Here is a 15,049-nt window from a genome sequence, read left to right on the forward strand (position 1 = left end):
TTAGTTAATTCCTTAAACAATAGGCAGCTCTATGGTTATATTAAATGGTTACTTATATTTCAAACGTATAGACTGTCAAGTAGTTTCGATTTATTTTTATAATTTCAAACTGACCATATGTGACCACATGAATAGATGCGCGACACAAGACTCAAATAATACAAACATTTTATATAATCTGTAACTGTGCATTGTAAAGTTTATTATGCAAGATGATTGTATAATTTAGCAAAATTCGTAATGTATCTACACTGCATGTGCACAACTTTCAGTGTGTTTGTTTTTCGACACACTTTCTACAAAGTTAAAAAGGGGTGGGAGGGTTTTCGCAAGTACAACCGGTTTTTCTACCACATTGTGTATGCTTTCTGAACTATGAACAGTTCATTGGTGTTTGTCTTTGTTTAAACATCTATATTCTTTCGTAGGTCCTGGTATTTCGTTTGTGAGGTCAGTGTACTGTCCAAATTTAAAAAAAAAACAACTGTTATCCTTTTTATGAATTTTCAACTTCTGTATATGCACTTATGTATCGAAAGCCCTCTGAAAACCAAATATAATTTGCATCGAAAACTGTCTAAATCGAACAACTTTTTGAACGTAACTTATTTACGCAGTCAAAGTCATTTGCTGGAATAATGTTAAATAATTGGTGAAAAATACTAAATAACGATAACCGTTGCAGACATTGAGGAGTATTTTACATCAAAAATATGTGTGTTTTGTACGGAAGCGTATTAGCGCCACACATTTTTATTTTTTTTGTTGTTTTTCTTCCTATGTTATAACGCAAACATTTGTTTTATCTTATTTCTTATTTAAGATTCAAAGGAAACAGTAGTTATTAAAGGAGGAGGCTGTATATATTAAAATTTATCACCTTTGTAGTCATTGCAAAATATGTGGTAAAATGCTTGAATAATTAGATCCTATCATTGACTAATAATGAGCAGAATAATATAAGAAGATGTGGTATGAGTGCCAATAATAAGAAAACTCTCCATCTAAGTCACTATTCGTATAAGTAAACCATCATAGGCCAAAGTACGGTCTTCAACACGGAGCATTGGCTCACACTGAACAACAAACTATAAAGGTCCCCAAAACGATATCCATGTTACTACTAGTATATATATTACAAAACAAAATTCAGTAAATTGAGGTTATACCTAAGAAAAAAATCAACCCTGCTAATATAGCTATAACCGAATATAAATATACTTCCAAAGTAAGCTCTCGTTTGAGAACTGTGTAAAGTAGGTTAGATTCAAACAAGCTACCCTTTGGCAATAAATGTATAGAATGAAGCTGTTTTATTAATAAAATTATGTTCTCTCTATTCAAATTGCTACCCAAGCATCTTAAAAATACTTCATGATATTGAAATGAAAATTCAATGATTTTCTATCAAAGAATCTTGATCATATTCTGATATTTAAAAAAAGTTTCCTTATAAATAATTCATTTTAAAGCAGAAAGATCATTTTGTCTATTTGACTTGGAGGTTTCACAATTGTATGACATTATTTTTGATCTTTCAATTTAAATATGACTATATACTAAACTACATCTATTTTCTTGTTAAATTATATACTTTTCTGATGCACAAATCAGTCTTAATTTATGTATAATTGCACTTCAAGTATTCCATTATTACTATGCATATTTATTATAATGATTTGGCCTTGTATGTATGTTTCTTTTTTTTTTATCTACTAGTAAATCACATCCGAAATGAATGGCAGACGGACATATATACAAAACTTAATGAATAATTGAAATCAAGATATTTGCGTTATAACGCAAACATAGGAAGAAAAATTTAAAAACAAATGTGTGGCTATAATACGCTTCCGTAGTTTTGTGCATCTTTTAGATCCAGTTTGTTAAGAATAAATATTTCCATCCACTTCCTTCTTTTTGTTCTGCTCATGTCCTGACCCTAAAATTTTATATAAAACTCAGGTTATACAATCATATCAATGAGTTATTTGCCAAATTAAATCCTTTTCAATGATATATCAGATCTATATCCTAGTATACATGTACATTTTTGTAAAAAAAAAAAATGGGGGGGATCAGTCTTATTTATCTCTGGATTTATCTGTTCCCTCAACGTTTCCAAAAAATATGATGACCTACAGACATTAAAAGCTCAATGTTAGCTGTAGGAGTTATGATTAATACAAACTGAATTGACAAAACGGATAAATATTTTTTTTTCTACAAAAATATTCAGTAAAATGTTCAATACAAATACTTTCATAACATTGAGTCAGAATTATTAAGTTTCTCTGTATCAGTTTGATCCGTTATAAATTGTATTTACTTGTAGAACTTGTGATATAATGTAATCCTGGTTTAATCAGAAGTCCATTGATTTAATTTCCCTATGCAGTTATAATGTCACCTTTGATATGTTGACTTTTCTTTACAAAATCTCGCACATCGACATGACTTCTGTTTTACTAGCTCTTTATGTTCTTAAATTTATAGAATTTATATTCTTACTGAACGATGTACAATCTTAAAGGTTTCTCAATCGGCAGCTACAGGATTAATACAGAGCAGTTTTAATGCAAAGCTGGGAGAAGAGTTTTAGTATGTGACTTTAAATTTAATTTGTTTAATAGTTTCCTGACCTTTTACACCAAACGAATTTATTATACCAAAACAATTTCGTATTAATTGTCTCCTGTTTTTTCTGACAGCAAACAATGACAAACAGAACAGAACCCTAATTCATTGACACTGTATTTGATGATTGCTTAATTGTCTCATCAACTTTAATGAATATTGAACATGTAATCAATTTGATGATTCATGTGCATTTACAAATTAAATTTTGCTCTTTTGAGTCACACACACAAGAAAGCATTTACATGGAGTGGGATTAACATTTTATTATAACCACTGTTAATATATCCATGAAAGATGTAAGTGGAAAGTTGCTATTAATAATCAAGCTTATCTATGATATGCATTTAAACATCATTAACTAGATTTATGACCATCATTTTGGCTAGGAACTCGTAGAGACTGAATATTGCATTGACAAACAAAGACTGAGGCGAATTTAAATTAATTAAGTTTCCTATAATTCAAGTAACAATATGTCATACATTTAGCCAGAAAATAGTTTTTTGACATTTTAGATATTGTTTAATTTTATTTTAAGACTCAAGATAATCATGTTTTTGTTTGAATGATCACTGCTACTTAACGTCCGATGGAAAATACAATATTCAGAACCTTTTTTGTTTTTTGTGTAACGACGGCTTGATTTGTTTTCTTGAAGTGAGAAGAAACAAGACAATACTGCTAAATCACACTTTTACTTTGATGATTTTTTTTTACTCATAACATGTCATTTTTTTAAATAGGCACACAATAAGTTTATACAAGTCATCGATGATGCCAATATAGAAGTTTTAAAGGTGGAGAGTTTTCTCGATGATCCAAGCTCAGCTGTCGAAAATATAAAGGTATCCAATATGTTTTACCAATCAGAATTATGCCCGAATGACAACACTAGGTCATTATCGTTCAAGTTAATCTAAAATATTCCGCATTTTCGATTGAGTAAAATTTTCATCAAAGATACAAGGCTTATATTTTGGTACGTCAGACGTGAATCGTCTACATAAGACTCGGCAGTGTCACTCGAAGAAAACAGTTGAAAAGTAAAATAAAATACTTAGTAAAAAAACATTTGAATGGTAAATTCCGAAAAAAAACCAGTTAAATGCAGCTAAGTCAATCTATGCCCGGGATATATTTCCCATAGTAATTTGATTATTTAAAGGTTTCATAAATTTTCTATTTACTGAAAGTAAAAAATAAACAAATGATTCTAGACAAAAACTTTAGTAGGAACAGGTAACGTAGCAATTTAAACCAAATAAAAAAATAAATACATATTACGCAAAAGGGATACATACCAAATGGATATCAATTTATAAAAAGACAAAATACAACACCATAGAAAAATATTTGAGATAACGGAAAAAACACAGGTTATAAAACACAGGATATAAAACACAGTAGACAGTTTGTCGAATATTAAAAAAATATATTCTGGTTGTATTGCAAAACTAACTTCAAAATATAGAGCAATAATAATATTATTAATAATTCTACACTTTCCGTCAGGATTTGCTGTTTGATGTAAACAGCAAATCCTGACGGAAAGTGTAGAATTATCGACTAATATATGTATAAGGTTGACGTTCTCAACTATTTTATTTTGTATTTTATTTTAACAGAAACTAGATGCCAGAATCATTGTTGGTTTCTTTAACGAAACGATGGCAAGGAAAATATTTTGTAGTGTAAGTAAGAATAGGAATAAGTTGATTTTTTGAAATCCCTCTTTTATCAGAACATTCGCTCCACAATAATTTGATCACCCCTTTATCATAAAATGTCTTCCATTAGAATTATTCAAGTCCTCCACAAACAATCGTTCACACCTTTATTTTACAGTTTATCTACTTTTTCCACTATATATTTTCACATTTCCCAACCGATTGTGAAAAAAATGTTCTCCTCTCAGGTGAAATAGCTGTTCCCGGCAAATGATTAAGTCGGAAATTAATTATGACATCAAATTTTCTTGGGTTCTTCTGAATTGACCATTCAGTTGTTGTCGTTTGTTTATGTGTTACATATTTGTTTTTCGTTTATTTCTTTTATATAAAATAAGGCCGTTAGTTTTCTCATTTGAATTGTTTTACATTGTCATTTCGGGGCCTTTTATAGCTGACTTTGCAGTATGGGCCTTGGTCATTGTTGAACGCCGTGCGGTAACCTATAGTTGTTAATTTCTGTGTCATTTTGGTCTCTTGTCGAGAGTTGTCGCATTGGCAATGATACCACATCTTTGTTATATGTTACTGCTGAGAATTGGAAAACAGAAAATTGGAAAGTTGAAATCATAACACACACTTAGCTCTGAAATGAATGTTGTTGAGTAACGTATACTTTTATTCTTACTCTCGTGCATGTTTAAATTAATCGGACTTCATTAACAGGCGTGTGCTTCTAATACTAAAAAAAACTGCTCACATTGGATTATAATTGAGAACGGACTGAAATGAACTCTACATAAGTTTTGAAATCACATTTACAATTTGGTTGCTCATTACAATGTGTCGGTATTTCGACTCAGTAGCGACATGTTTTGGTCTTTCAAATCAGTAAAGTCGGTTGATCTGGTTTTGTTTTACCAATTTTGTCATATTTCTGATTGAGAAATGCTGACTCGGTACAAATCATCATTTTGGGTGAAGCATGCATAACAAGAGACGCTAATTATTTCGACGCATAGATAGCGCTTCTGTATCGGTTCATACGTACGATTCCCGAAGTTTTAGTTTACTACCTTGATGTGTGTCTTTTTCAATTGACGCGATCTGATCATCCATGCATGTCATCAGTAAAGTATGTTGTCTTGATTATCTTAGAAAACCTAAGTCTATCTTCTGGAATGAAACTTTATAAATATTTATCACATATTTGTTATGAATACCTTAGGTTTTGCATATGCAATAACCTCAAAATTACCCGGGGCAAAAAAAGATTATATTGATATTGTGCCCTGATTCCAAATGACGTGACGTCATTGCATCCTTAACGACACTTTTGTGATAAAATGTTTAAGACTTTTACCTGTTATGTTTCATTAATTGTTATAATTGAATTTGTTTTTCTCTTTTCTGCAGAACTTTAATATGTGATAAATAGATTATAACTTTTTTTTCAATATTGGCCCTGGTATCATCCTTCGACCCATATGGGAGTCTCGGGATGATACCAGCGCCAATATGGAAAAGGGCGTGTTATAATTTATATATATATAAAAAGAACAATATTCTATTCATTAAAGAGGTTATCGGTTTTATTTTAACCAAATAAATTATTTCTTTTCCATCAACACAAAACGTGCAAGAAAAAATAAACTAAGATGTTTGAAATGTCAAAGGCCTTTTTCAATGCTTAAAATTGTCATTGGTTTATATCTTACCAATTATTATCATGAGACTTTTAATTTCAGCAGAAACTGTGTTAGTGTATCACTGTCCTTTAATCAAGTCATATACTACAATTTCATTTTACTTGCAGGCATTCCAGCAAAATATGTACGGTAAAAAATATCAGTGGATTTTAGTTGGAGGTTATTCGAAAAAATGGTTTAGTACGAAAGATATTTCTGTCCCGTGTAGAAAACATGAAGTTTTACAAGCTGCTGAAGGATATCTTATGATGGAATCTTTAATCCTTACACACAGCAATGAACGTACGGCATCAGGTTTGGTATGTTTTATCTGTTAAAAACTCAGACACCAGGCTCACAATTTGGCCATCCCCGTATTTCGTCTACATACACGTAACACTCGAATTAAAATCAAACCAGTTTCGCAGCCAAATAAATTTGTACATTCCGAGGCAAACAAAACCCTTAGCGATTTGAATATTCACCATTTTATTAACAGAAAGTTTATAGAAAATAAATTTTAAATATCAACCAGGGTGATCATTGTATCAGTATGCAAGTGGCACATTCATCGATGAAAAATTGTGCTTTCAGCATTCCTGATTTGGGTAAAGCTTTTCCGATGCTTAAAAGTTATAAGGCTTTAATTTAATTTTTAGACACCTAAAGAATACAAGAAACACTATAATGATGTCCGTGACAGAGAGTTTAGTGTTTTTCATGGTTATGCATTTGATGGAATATGGGTGATAGCTAAAGCCATTGATACAATCCTTAGAAACAGGAGATATCCTACCAATGTTGAAGAACATTTTTTCAGGGGTGATTCAATGGCACTGGCGTTAAACGAAACAGACTTTATTGGAGTTACAGTAAGTTATTATATCAAATCATACTTTTTTGTAGAAACGTTTGACTTAGATACATATGACTCTAACGTACTTGTCCAAACCAAATTTGTAATACTAATGTAAAATTATGTCTTATAACATTGCAACTCAATTCTTTTTATAAAATTAAAATAATGTCATAAAAAATAATTAAATCGGGGTACCGGTATGTCAAAAATAACATTTTAAAACATAAAAATTTTGCTAGTATATATTTTCAACCAACATATACTTGTGTCAGATAAAATATATTTTTAATAATTATTTATTAGGGACGAGTACACTTCGACGGACCAGACAGAATTGGTTTGGTATCAATCAAGCAGCTGCAAGGTATGGATAGAGACAACAGTAGTATACCGCGGTTCAAAAGTTAAAAATCAATTGAAAGAAACCAAATTCGGGTTACAAACGAAAAACCGAGAGAACCACTTCGGAAATGTTAGTCTAGATCAATACAACCAAGTTGTATTGAAAAAAAGTCACTTCGAACAGAGAGTGTTGTCCGTCTCAAAATTCAAAACAGGGTTTACTTTTCAAAGTATATATATGAACCAAACACATATCATCACCACTAATTTATCTTGATAACTGTCAACATAATTCAGCTTTAAAATATTCTTCAATGGAACAAAACATAATGTTTGGTAGTACTAGCACACCAACACAGTGCAGAGCAACTTATATAATACAGTTTCAGTGGTACGTATACTGCAGATTGATTTTTAAATTAAATGAACCTTAGCGATTTACAATAAGGACTGTGTCAGGTCAATTAAAATATGACTTTTTTCGTAGTTTTCGCGTTTACATATTTGTTTTTATATAACGGGGTCAACTCATAGTAACTAATTGCAGAGTAAATGATTTTTATTAACGAATAATGATAAAAGAAGTATTACTGTTGGCCAAAGGTATACACAATGTGCTGTAATGTGCTTTGATGTCCCACGTCAAATAGTTGTCCTGTTTGCGGGTATGTTGTGCGTCGCGTTTCCCGTTGTTTAATTTCAAATGGTAAAATGCATACTTGCATCACAATGTGTACCCTCATTTGATGATATTGTAATAGTGTACTCGTCATCAGTGATAGGAAACAATCGCAGGTTTTACAACCATCGAGTCAAACCGACTTCAGAACTGATGTTTGGACATTCGACATGTTTAATATTCATATTACATTATCATGTAAGCGTCCTGGAAATCTATATCAGTTATAGTTAGCAAAAAACCTACATCGAATTTCTCAACTTCTTATCTTGTGCTCTTGTCTCAGTTCAAATTCCTATCAAATTTCTACACGCCGTACAATATACTATCCAAAGAAAACTTAACAAACATTCTGCAAATGTGGTCAAACGGTATATATAAACATAAACAATACAATTTGTTAACTAAATGTATTTATTTAGGAAGCAATGGGTTGTATATATTTTTAATCTAGAAAATTACTAAAACCACTAGATTATGCCAAGGTTATCAATATATAATCAGACGTGAAGGCACATTACATCAAATTGTTCAATAATGCTAAATGCATTAAGCAGTTACCTAATGACTCGTAGGAATTCTCTAATCATTAGAATGGATATTGTATCCACTTTGACACGATGGTAAATTGAGCGATTATAAATCCTATAGAGCAGTTTTATGACCTGTCACAAAAAAACATTTGTATTTATTGCCAGTAACAAAACTGAGGCATTTCGTCTAGAAAATAGGAATGGTAATAACAAGATATTTCATTCTTTAGAACAAGAAAAAATATTAAACCTAAATAGAGGGTGGTAAAGGGTTATTTTCGTGCGACTTTTTTTTTTGCCATTTTTTTTCACCTGCAATCGTGACAAAGGTTCGGTATTCCCCGTGTTTCGTGAAATCGGTAAACAGATCAACGTGCAGGAAATTTGTAATTGTTCGTTCATTTTAAAATGTCAATTTTATTTCGCGTTCTTCCATGCAGATACCCCCTTTACGCCCCTCTTAATAGCATCTTTATAGTCTTTAAAAGACAAATCCAGCCTTGTTTTCATATGATATATGATGCTCCTAAAAAAACGTTTCACTTTACCCTGCTGTCGTTTTAAGATGGACCCGGCTTCTTGTATTATTCATTATAAAACACACATTCTCTTACTTGTTTTATACAGTTGGTAGTTCTTAAATCCATAAACTTGTCTTTTTAGATAAGAAATTAAAAGAAATTGGTACATATGACAGATCAACTGATGAACTTGTAATAACAGATAAAATACAGTGGACAGGTAATAAATTGTATAAGTTACTAGTATTTGTAATACAAGTGGTATCTGCAATTGTAACTCAAAAATGTATGATATCGAAATTCGAATTTGTACTGAACGTCATGCAGAAATATTCCATAAAGTTATTTGCAATTATCTTATACTTAGTAGTAAATAAAGATAATGTAACGTTTTCGCTCGGTGTTGCTATAGCGTTTTCGTTACCCTGAAGTGAAACTCTGACCCACTGACAAAGCTAGACAATCCGCCAGACAAACTAATACTCGGCAATAAATACTGTTTCAAATGACTGCTCCCTTGGGTTAACTGAACCCTGTAATCCAATATATAAATAGAAATAAATAATTTGTTTAAAGTTAATGATTTAATGAAGTGTTACTATGATCAGTTATAGATATGTTATTCAGACAATTTCAATATTGTATCTCTTTTTACATCAGATCAACACAATAAATAACACTTAAATAGTATGCAAGCTAGTGAGTACTCTGGTAAAGTTCTATATACACGTGTATTAAGGTAGCACAATACAAAGATTTTATAACTCCAACTCCCAAGTTTTAAAATGCTGTAACTTTCTTAATAATGCTTGAACTTTTATAAAAGTGGTAGTTTTGGATAGCTAACAGATTACTCTTTCAAATAAATGCAATGCTAGTATTATGCAACAATTATGTAACCAATTATAATGTTAACTGTGTCTAAAATATTTTTCACCAAATTTCCACTTTCAAATGAAATTAGCTTCTGCATAGGTATCCCTAGAGGGTTGTTTTTATTATATGTTGTTTCTAGCGCCATTATCTACAAAAGGGTGTCTCAGATTTCAGATAGAATGTATAGAACAAATTTTACACCTAATTGAACATTATCTTCTTTTATGTGGTTAGGATGTTTACACCAATTAGAGATTTATGAGAGAATGGAACACCATAGAGACAATCTGAGACACCCTTTTGAAGCCCATGATGTGTTGATTAAGATTCCGTTAAAATTTTCTGTATAGTTAAAGAGATGATAGAGCTAAATTCATTGAAGTGAACTTACCCAGATTTTGCCACTAATTACATAATAATTGGTTACATAATGATTGCATATTAAAAATATTACATTCATTTAAAAGATTAATCTTTTATCTATCTATATATACCTCTTTTATTATTTTCTATGCATTCATAAGAAAGTTACAGTATTTCAAAGGTTAGTGATTGGAAGTAAAACAATCTTTGTATTGTGCTACCTTAAATAAACAATCTTATTAACAAGTAATTATAGAAATCTCTATAATTATATAAGTTGCGACTCCGGGTTTTAATGTACTTTTTGTGAATATTCGACTTCGTAATATATATGTAAAGAATCGTTAATAATTACAGTTTCTATACTATTGGTATATCAAGTAAATAATACAAGAATAACTTTAACTGTTACTTTCTCTGAAGAAAAAACTATATTGACGTCTTATTTGAATAGCGACTTTAAGATTCGAGACTGCGTCGTTGAGTCTCTGGATAAAATATGGAATATTTTATGCTTCTGACTTTTCTGTACTTTTCAGTATATAATTTTTTGTACGTCTAATGATCTCTAATCTTTGAGTCTCTTATAATATACAATTATAAATCTATGTTTTACATAAAGTAAAACTCTGACTAAATATTTCCTAACCTTTTAAAAGTGCAAGAATCAAATTCTAAGTTACAGTGAAGAAAGGATTTATTATTTAGGCTTGTGATTGTAAGCAACCTTTTGCCACGGTAGTCCGATCACGACTAACGCGATCAATGGTAGTTCAATATATATACAATAAAAAGACTTAAAAGACTTCATATTGACGTCAAAAGCGACTCAAAAGACTCTATTTCAACGTAATATTGCCGTTCACGACAGTGCACTTTGACGGTTTACGGTAAAGCGACTCCAGTAAACATGGCGGACATTACAAGGAAAATGAGAGACTCTGAGTCTGTAGAAACTTGACCAGGTTAACTAATTCACTCAATATCATTATATATAGAGATTAAAACAACATAATACAATCATCAACAAAGATATAAAGGTAGGTCTAGTATAAGGAAATTCTGTATCTACACTATACAAAAATAAATAGAAAGGCGACTCAGCTTCAGGTGGAACTTGACGTTATTTTTATCTTTGCTCAAGTTACTGTTCATAACACAATGTGATAATAAATTCTAATAAAAAGAAACATATTCAAAAATTTATGAGTATTTTATACGGTTTAACGGAGATTTAACTGTTATTAAAAAGTAAAAAGGGGGAGGGGACACAAACTATTGAACAACGAGGACGAAATCCGTTACATTCGTTACAATAAATTGTATGTGAAATACGACCAACGGCATTCGTACGTGCAGTATCAACTATGCGTGATAATATCAGTCACGGTTACATATAGATTATTACATTGATACAAGTGGATTATCGGATTTATTCAATCGAGATAGAAAAATTTATAATTTAACTATCGAGATTGGATAAATCCGATAATCCACGCGTTACTATGTATTAGATAATCTGTTTCTCTATTGATTAAAATATAAATTGTTCGTCTTTTCTAAACCAAAACCTTCTACTTTCCACGCAGTTATCAATTTCATTAACACCTGTTAGAACATTTTGATCAGTTCAAGGAGTTAAGAAAGGTTATGACTCTTTGACTCAGCCAATCATCTTCTGAGATTACCGGCAACCACACGTTGATTAATTTTTTTTTTATACAATTGGTTTGGAAAGGGGTATATTTCAATAGAATTAGAGAAAAGGGCTTTATCAAACCCCTAATCTGCCGTCATGTCAAATAAAAAACTTTTACGTGAGGTTTATAACAAAGTGTAAATTATATGGCTTTTTTCAAAATCAAATACCGTATCAATCCTCAACTAATGTAATCTCTCAAGCAGAGCTCTTGTGATAATATATGTGTCTTTTGTTGATACAGATGTGATACTGCAAAAATCATATGATATTTTCTATAAACAATACAAACGTTTGTTTTTCATTCACGATAGTGTTTCTAATGTATTTGCATAATTTGGAGGGAAAAAATATGGAAGCTGCGTAATTTTGGAAGACAGAAAGATTTACCGAGCAAATGATAAGTATTGCAACAACTTCCTTATGCAACAACCTTGTTGCACTGGCGTTTTAGTAGAACATTTCTTTTACTATTTGTTTCATTCCACCTCTTTATTTACATATGCATGAACTTTAAGTAACGTGCATATAGACTCAATGAATCAATCAAAGCTTTATTCAAATTAGCACGTTTTTAACATATATATAAGGAGTTGTAACTATTATTATAGATAATTGCAAACATCACAATTTATCAATGATTCACTACTTCTCCTAGAAAGAAAATATAAAGTCAGAATTTGAGTTACAATATTTGCATCTTCAACAGAAGCTGTAGGAATGTAGTAAAAAGTATTCTACTGTATTTTAGCACATTCCTTTTCTTTATTAAATGAATTAAAATTTAACAGAAAACATTCATAATAAAGCTACAAGCAAGATTTCAAAATAAAAACATTATGTGTATTATTTTGAATTACTTTAAAAAATTAAATTTTCAGGAAACGGGCCCCCAATGGACAGAAATCTAGTACGGACAGAAATGTTAAGAGTGTCACCAGTGATATACTCTGGGATAAGTGTCTTAGCTAGCATTGGAATTATTATCGCAGTCGTGTTTCTGGTAATCAACATTATATTCCGACACCACAGGTACATTAAGACGTGAAATAAATTTGTATAAGTGATTTTGATAAATATATTTATACATACAATGTACATTATAAGTAATTTAAAACAACTATTATATAATATTGATGTTCCTTATGAGACTAAATTACAAGTTTACCGTTTCTGAAGGAAACGGCATAACTCCCAGAAGTGTCTGTTTAACACGGAACAAGTTCATGGTTGTCACGTAACGCGAGTCCTTGTATGCAAGATTCTGTCAAAGAAAATATAAGTTGTAAGATTTATTAGAAGTTAGATGGCGATTTAATCTTCTTTTTTTTTTTTTTTTACAATTTTTTAATTTTTTTTTAATTCTTTTTTTTGCGATTTAATCTTAACTGATAATGACATTCTTAGATTTAATCTTAACTTATAATGCAATTCGTCGATTTAATCTTAACCTATAATGACAGTCTTCGATTTAATCTTAACTTATGATATTCTTTTTATTTAACAGGTACATAAAGATGTCAAGTCCAAATATGAACAATATAATAATAATTGGATGCATGGTGTCTTATGCGAGTGTTTATCTTCTTGGATCAGAGGGAGATTCTATAAAAAGGATTCACTCGTCTTCATTATGTGTAGTAAGCAAATTCAAATCGGCTTAACTAAATTGACCAAAAAAGTATCACACTTTTCAAATGATATTCTAAACTAAACATATACTGACATCTTTTGGGGGAATCAATATTTGTCAAGACAAATATTGCAAAGAAAATTCTGAACGGAAATAGAATTTGAAACAAATGTTTAGAACTGGTATAAAGTAAGAAATGATGAGACAATATGTCTGTAATAAATAAAACAGTTATACTATATCAATTACTTCACATACACTAGAAAGACAAATCTGCATTGTGAAGTTGTTTTTGTATTATTAAAAAATGACAAGTTCATTTTCAAACTTTTTTTTTCAAAGTCACTTGCAGTTTTGAATTTTAAAGTCTATAAACAGTATAATACTTGTCCCATGTATTTTCACGAATGATATATCCTTGATATAATTACACAGAATTTCTTCATTGTAGATTCGTTCATGGTTCTTGGCAGTTGGCTTTTCGTTATCATTTGGGGCTATGTTTACCAAAACATGGCGTGTTCACGCAATTTTTACCAACATTAAATTAAACAAAAAGGTAAGAGGATATTTCTATTTTATTTTTCTTGTAATAAGATTGTCATATATATCTGCTACTATGATGTTTGGACAATTTTTTTTTATCAAAAAATACAAATTTGGTGTGAGTTAGGCCGTCCATAATCTCGTTTGAATTTAAACGTGTTGTTTGTCGGATTGCTTAATTGTTTAATTTACGATATCGAGTTTCCTCAGATTTAGTGACCGTACTGTGACATTTCAATTGTCTTTATCTTCACCATATAAACTCTGATGGACAGTTGTTTCATTGATAATCATACCACATCTCTCTTTTTTTATATGTTTAAATGAAACATAATTTTGAACCCCTGATATTGGCCTTTGTTTAGTCTTGTATGGTTTTTAATTTTAGTTTCTTGTGTATAATTCGGAGTCATTTCCTATTTTGTGCCAACTTGCACCTTTTGTTTTCGAATTTCAAAACCTTAAACTATTTGAGTGAGCATGATACGCAAGGAAGAGAACTTCAAGTAGAAAATAGTTTAACAGACGGGTGGACAGTTTTACTATTAAAAGTTATCAATAAAATATTTTTTAAAATGCTTTGAATATGGAACCACATCGTAACTATTGTTTTATGATTTCAGAAATCTGTTAAATATTTTCAAATAAGCTCTTACCACATTCTTTAATTTTGTCTTTCAGATTATTCATGATTACAAACTATTTTGTATGGTATTCACACTGGTATTGCTAGATGCCATTATACTGACCACGTGGCAGATCATGGATCCGTTGTATAAAGATACCAGGAATCTCAGTTCATATGTAAGAGTATATAAAAGAGCTACTATCACACAGTGTATTTTGATGTGTAAACGTCAATTTGATATTTTCGTTTAAAAAGCTTACAGTAGTTGGTTAATTTTATAAGGATATTGTTGCATTTGTCGGGCTCGTGGTTAATAAAAGGCAAAATATACCAGACGGACATTCAAACGCATAAGTTGAAAATAAACTGACACTG

At 30.6% G+C, this 15,049-nt stretch overlaps 1 protein-coding gene across 1 annotated transcript in view; it reads left to right on the plus strand.

The window, feature by feature from the left end:
• The window catches only part of LOC139481324 (gamma-aminobutyric acid type B receptor subunit 2-like), a 33,632-nt gene that overhangs the window by 6,953 nt on the left and 11,630 nt on the right, over positions 1–15,049 (plus strand). Inside the window, exons 5-14 of the mRNA XM_071264563.1 lie at positions 3,384–3,485; positions 4,266–4,331; positions 6,124–6,315; positions 6,655–6,867; positions 7,158–7,218; positions 9,072–9,149; positions 12,749–12,899; positions 13,375–13,507; positions 13,952–14,059; positions 14,728–14,850. Of these exons, the coding sequence (XP_071120664.1) occupies positions 3,384–3,485; positions 4,266–4,331; positions 6,124–6,315; positions 6,655–6,867; positions 7,158–7,218; positions 9,072–9,149; positions 12,749–12,899; positions 13,375–13,507; positions 13,952–14,059; positions 14,728–14,850 (1,227 nt within the window). The remainder of the gene's footprint in view (positions 1–3,383; positions 3,486–4,265; positions 4,332–6,123; positions 6,316–6,654; positions 6,868–7,157; positions 7,219–9,071; positions 9,150–12,748; positions 12,900–13,374; positions 13,508–13,951; positions 14,060–14,727; positions 14,851–15,049) is intronic.

This window comes from Mytilus edulis, chromosome 7 (genome assembly GCF_963676685.1).
Source record: "Mytilus edulis chromosome 7, xbMytEdul2.2, whole genome shotgun sequence".
Lineage (NCBI taxonomy): Eukaryota > Metazoa > Mollusca > Bivalvia > Mytilida > Mytilidae > Mytilus > Mytilus edulis.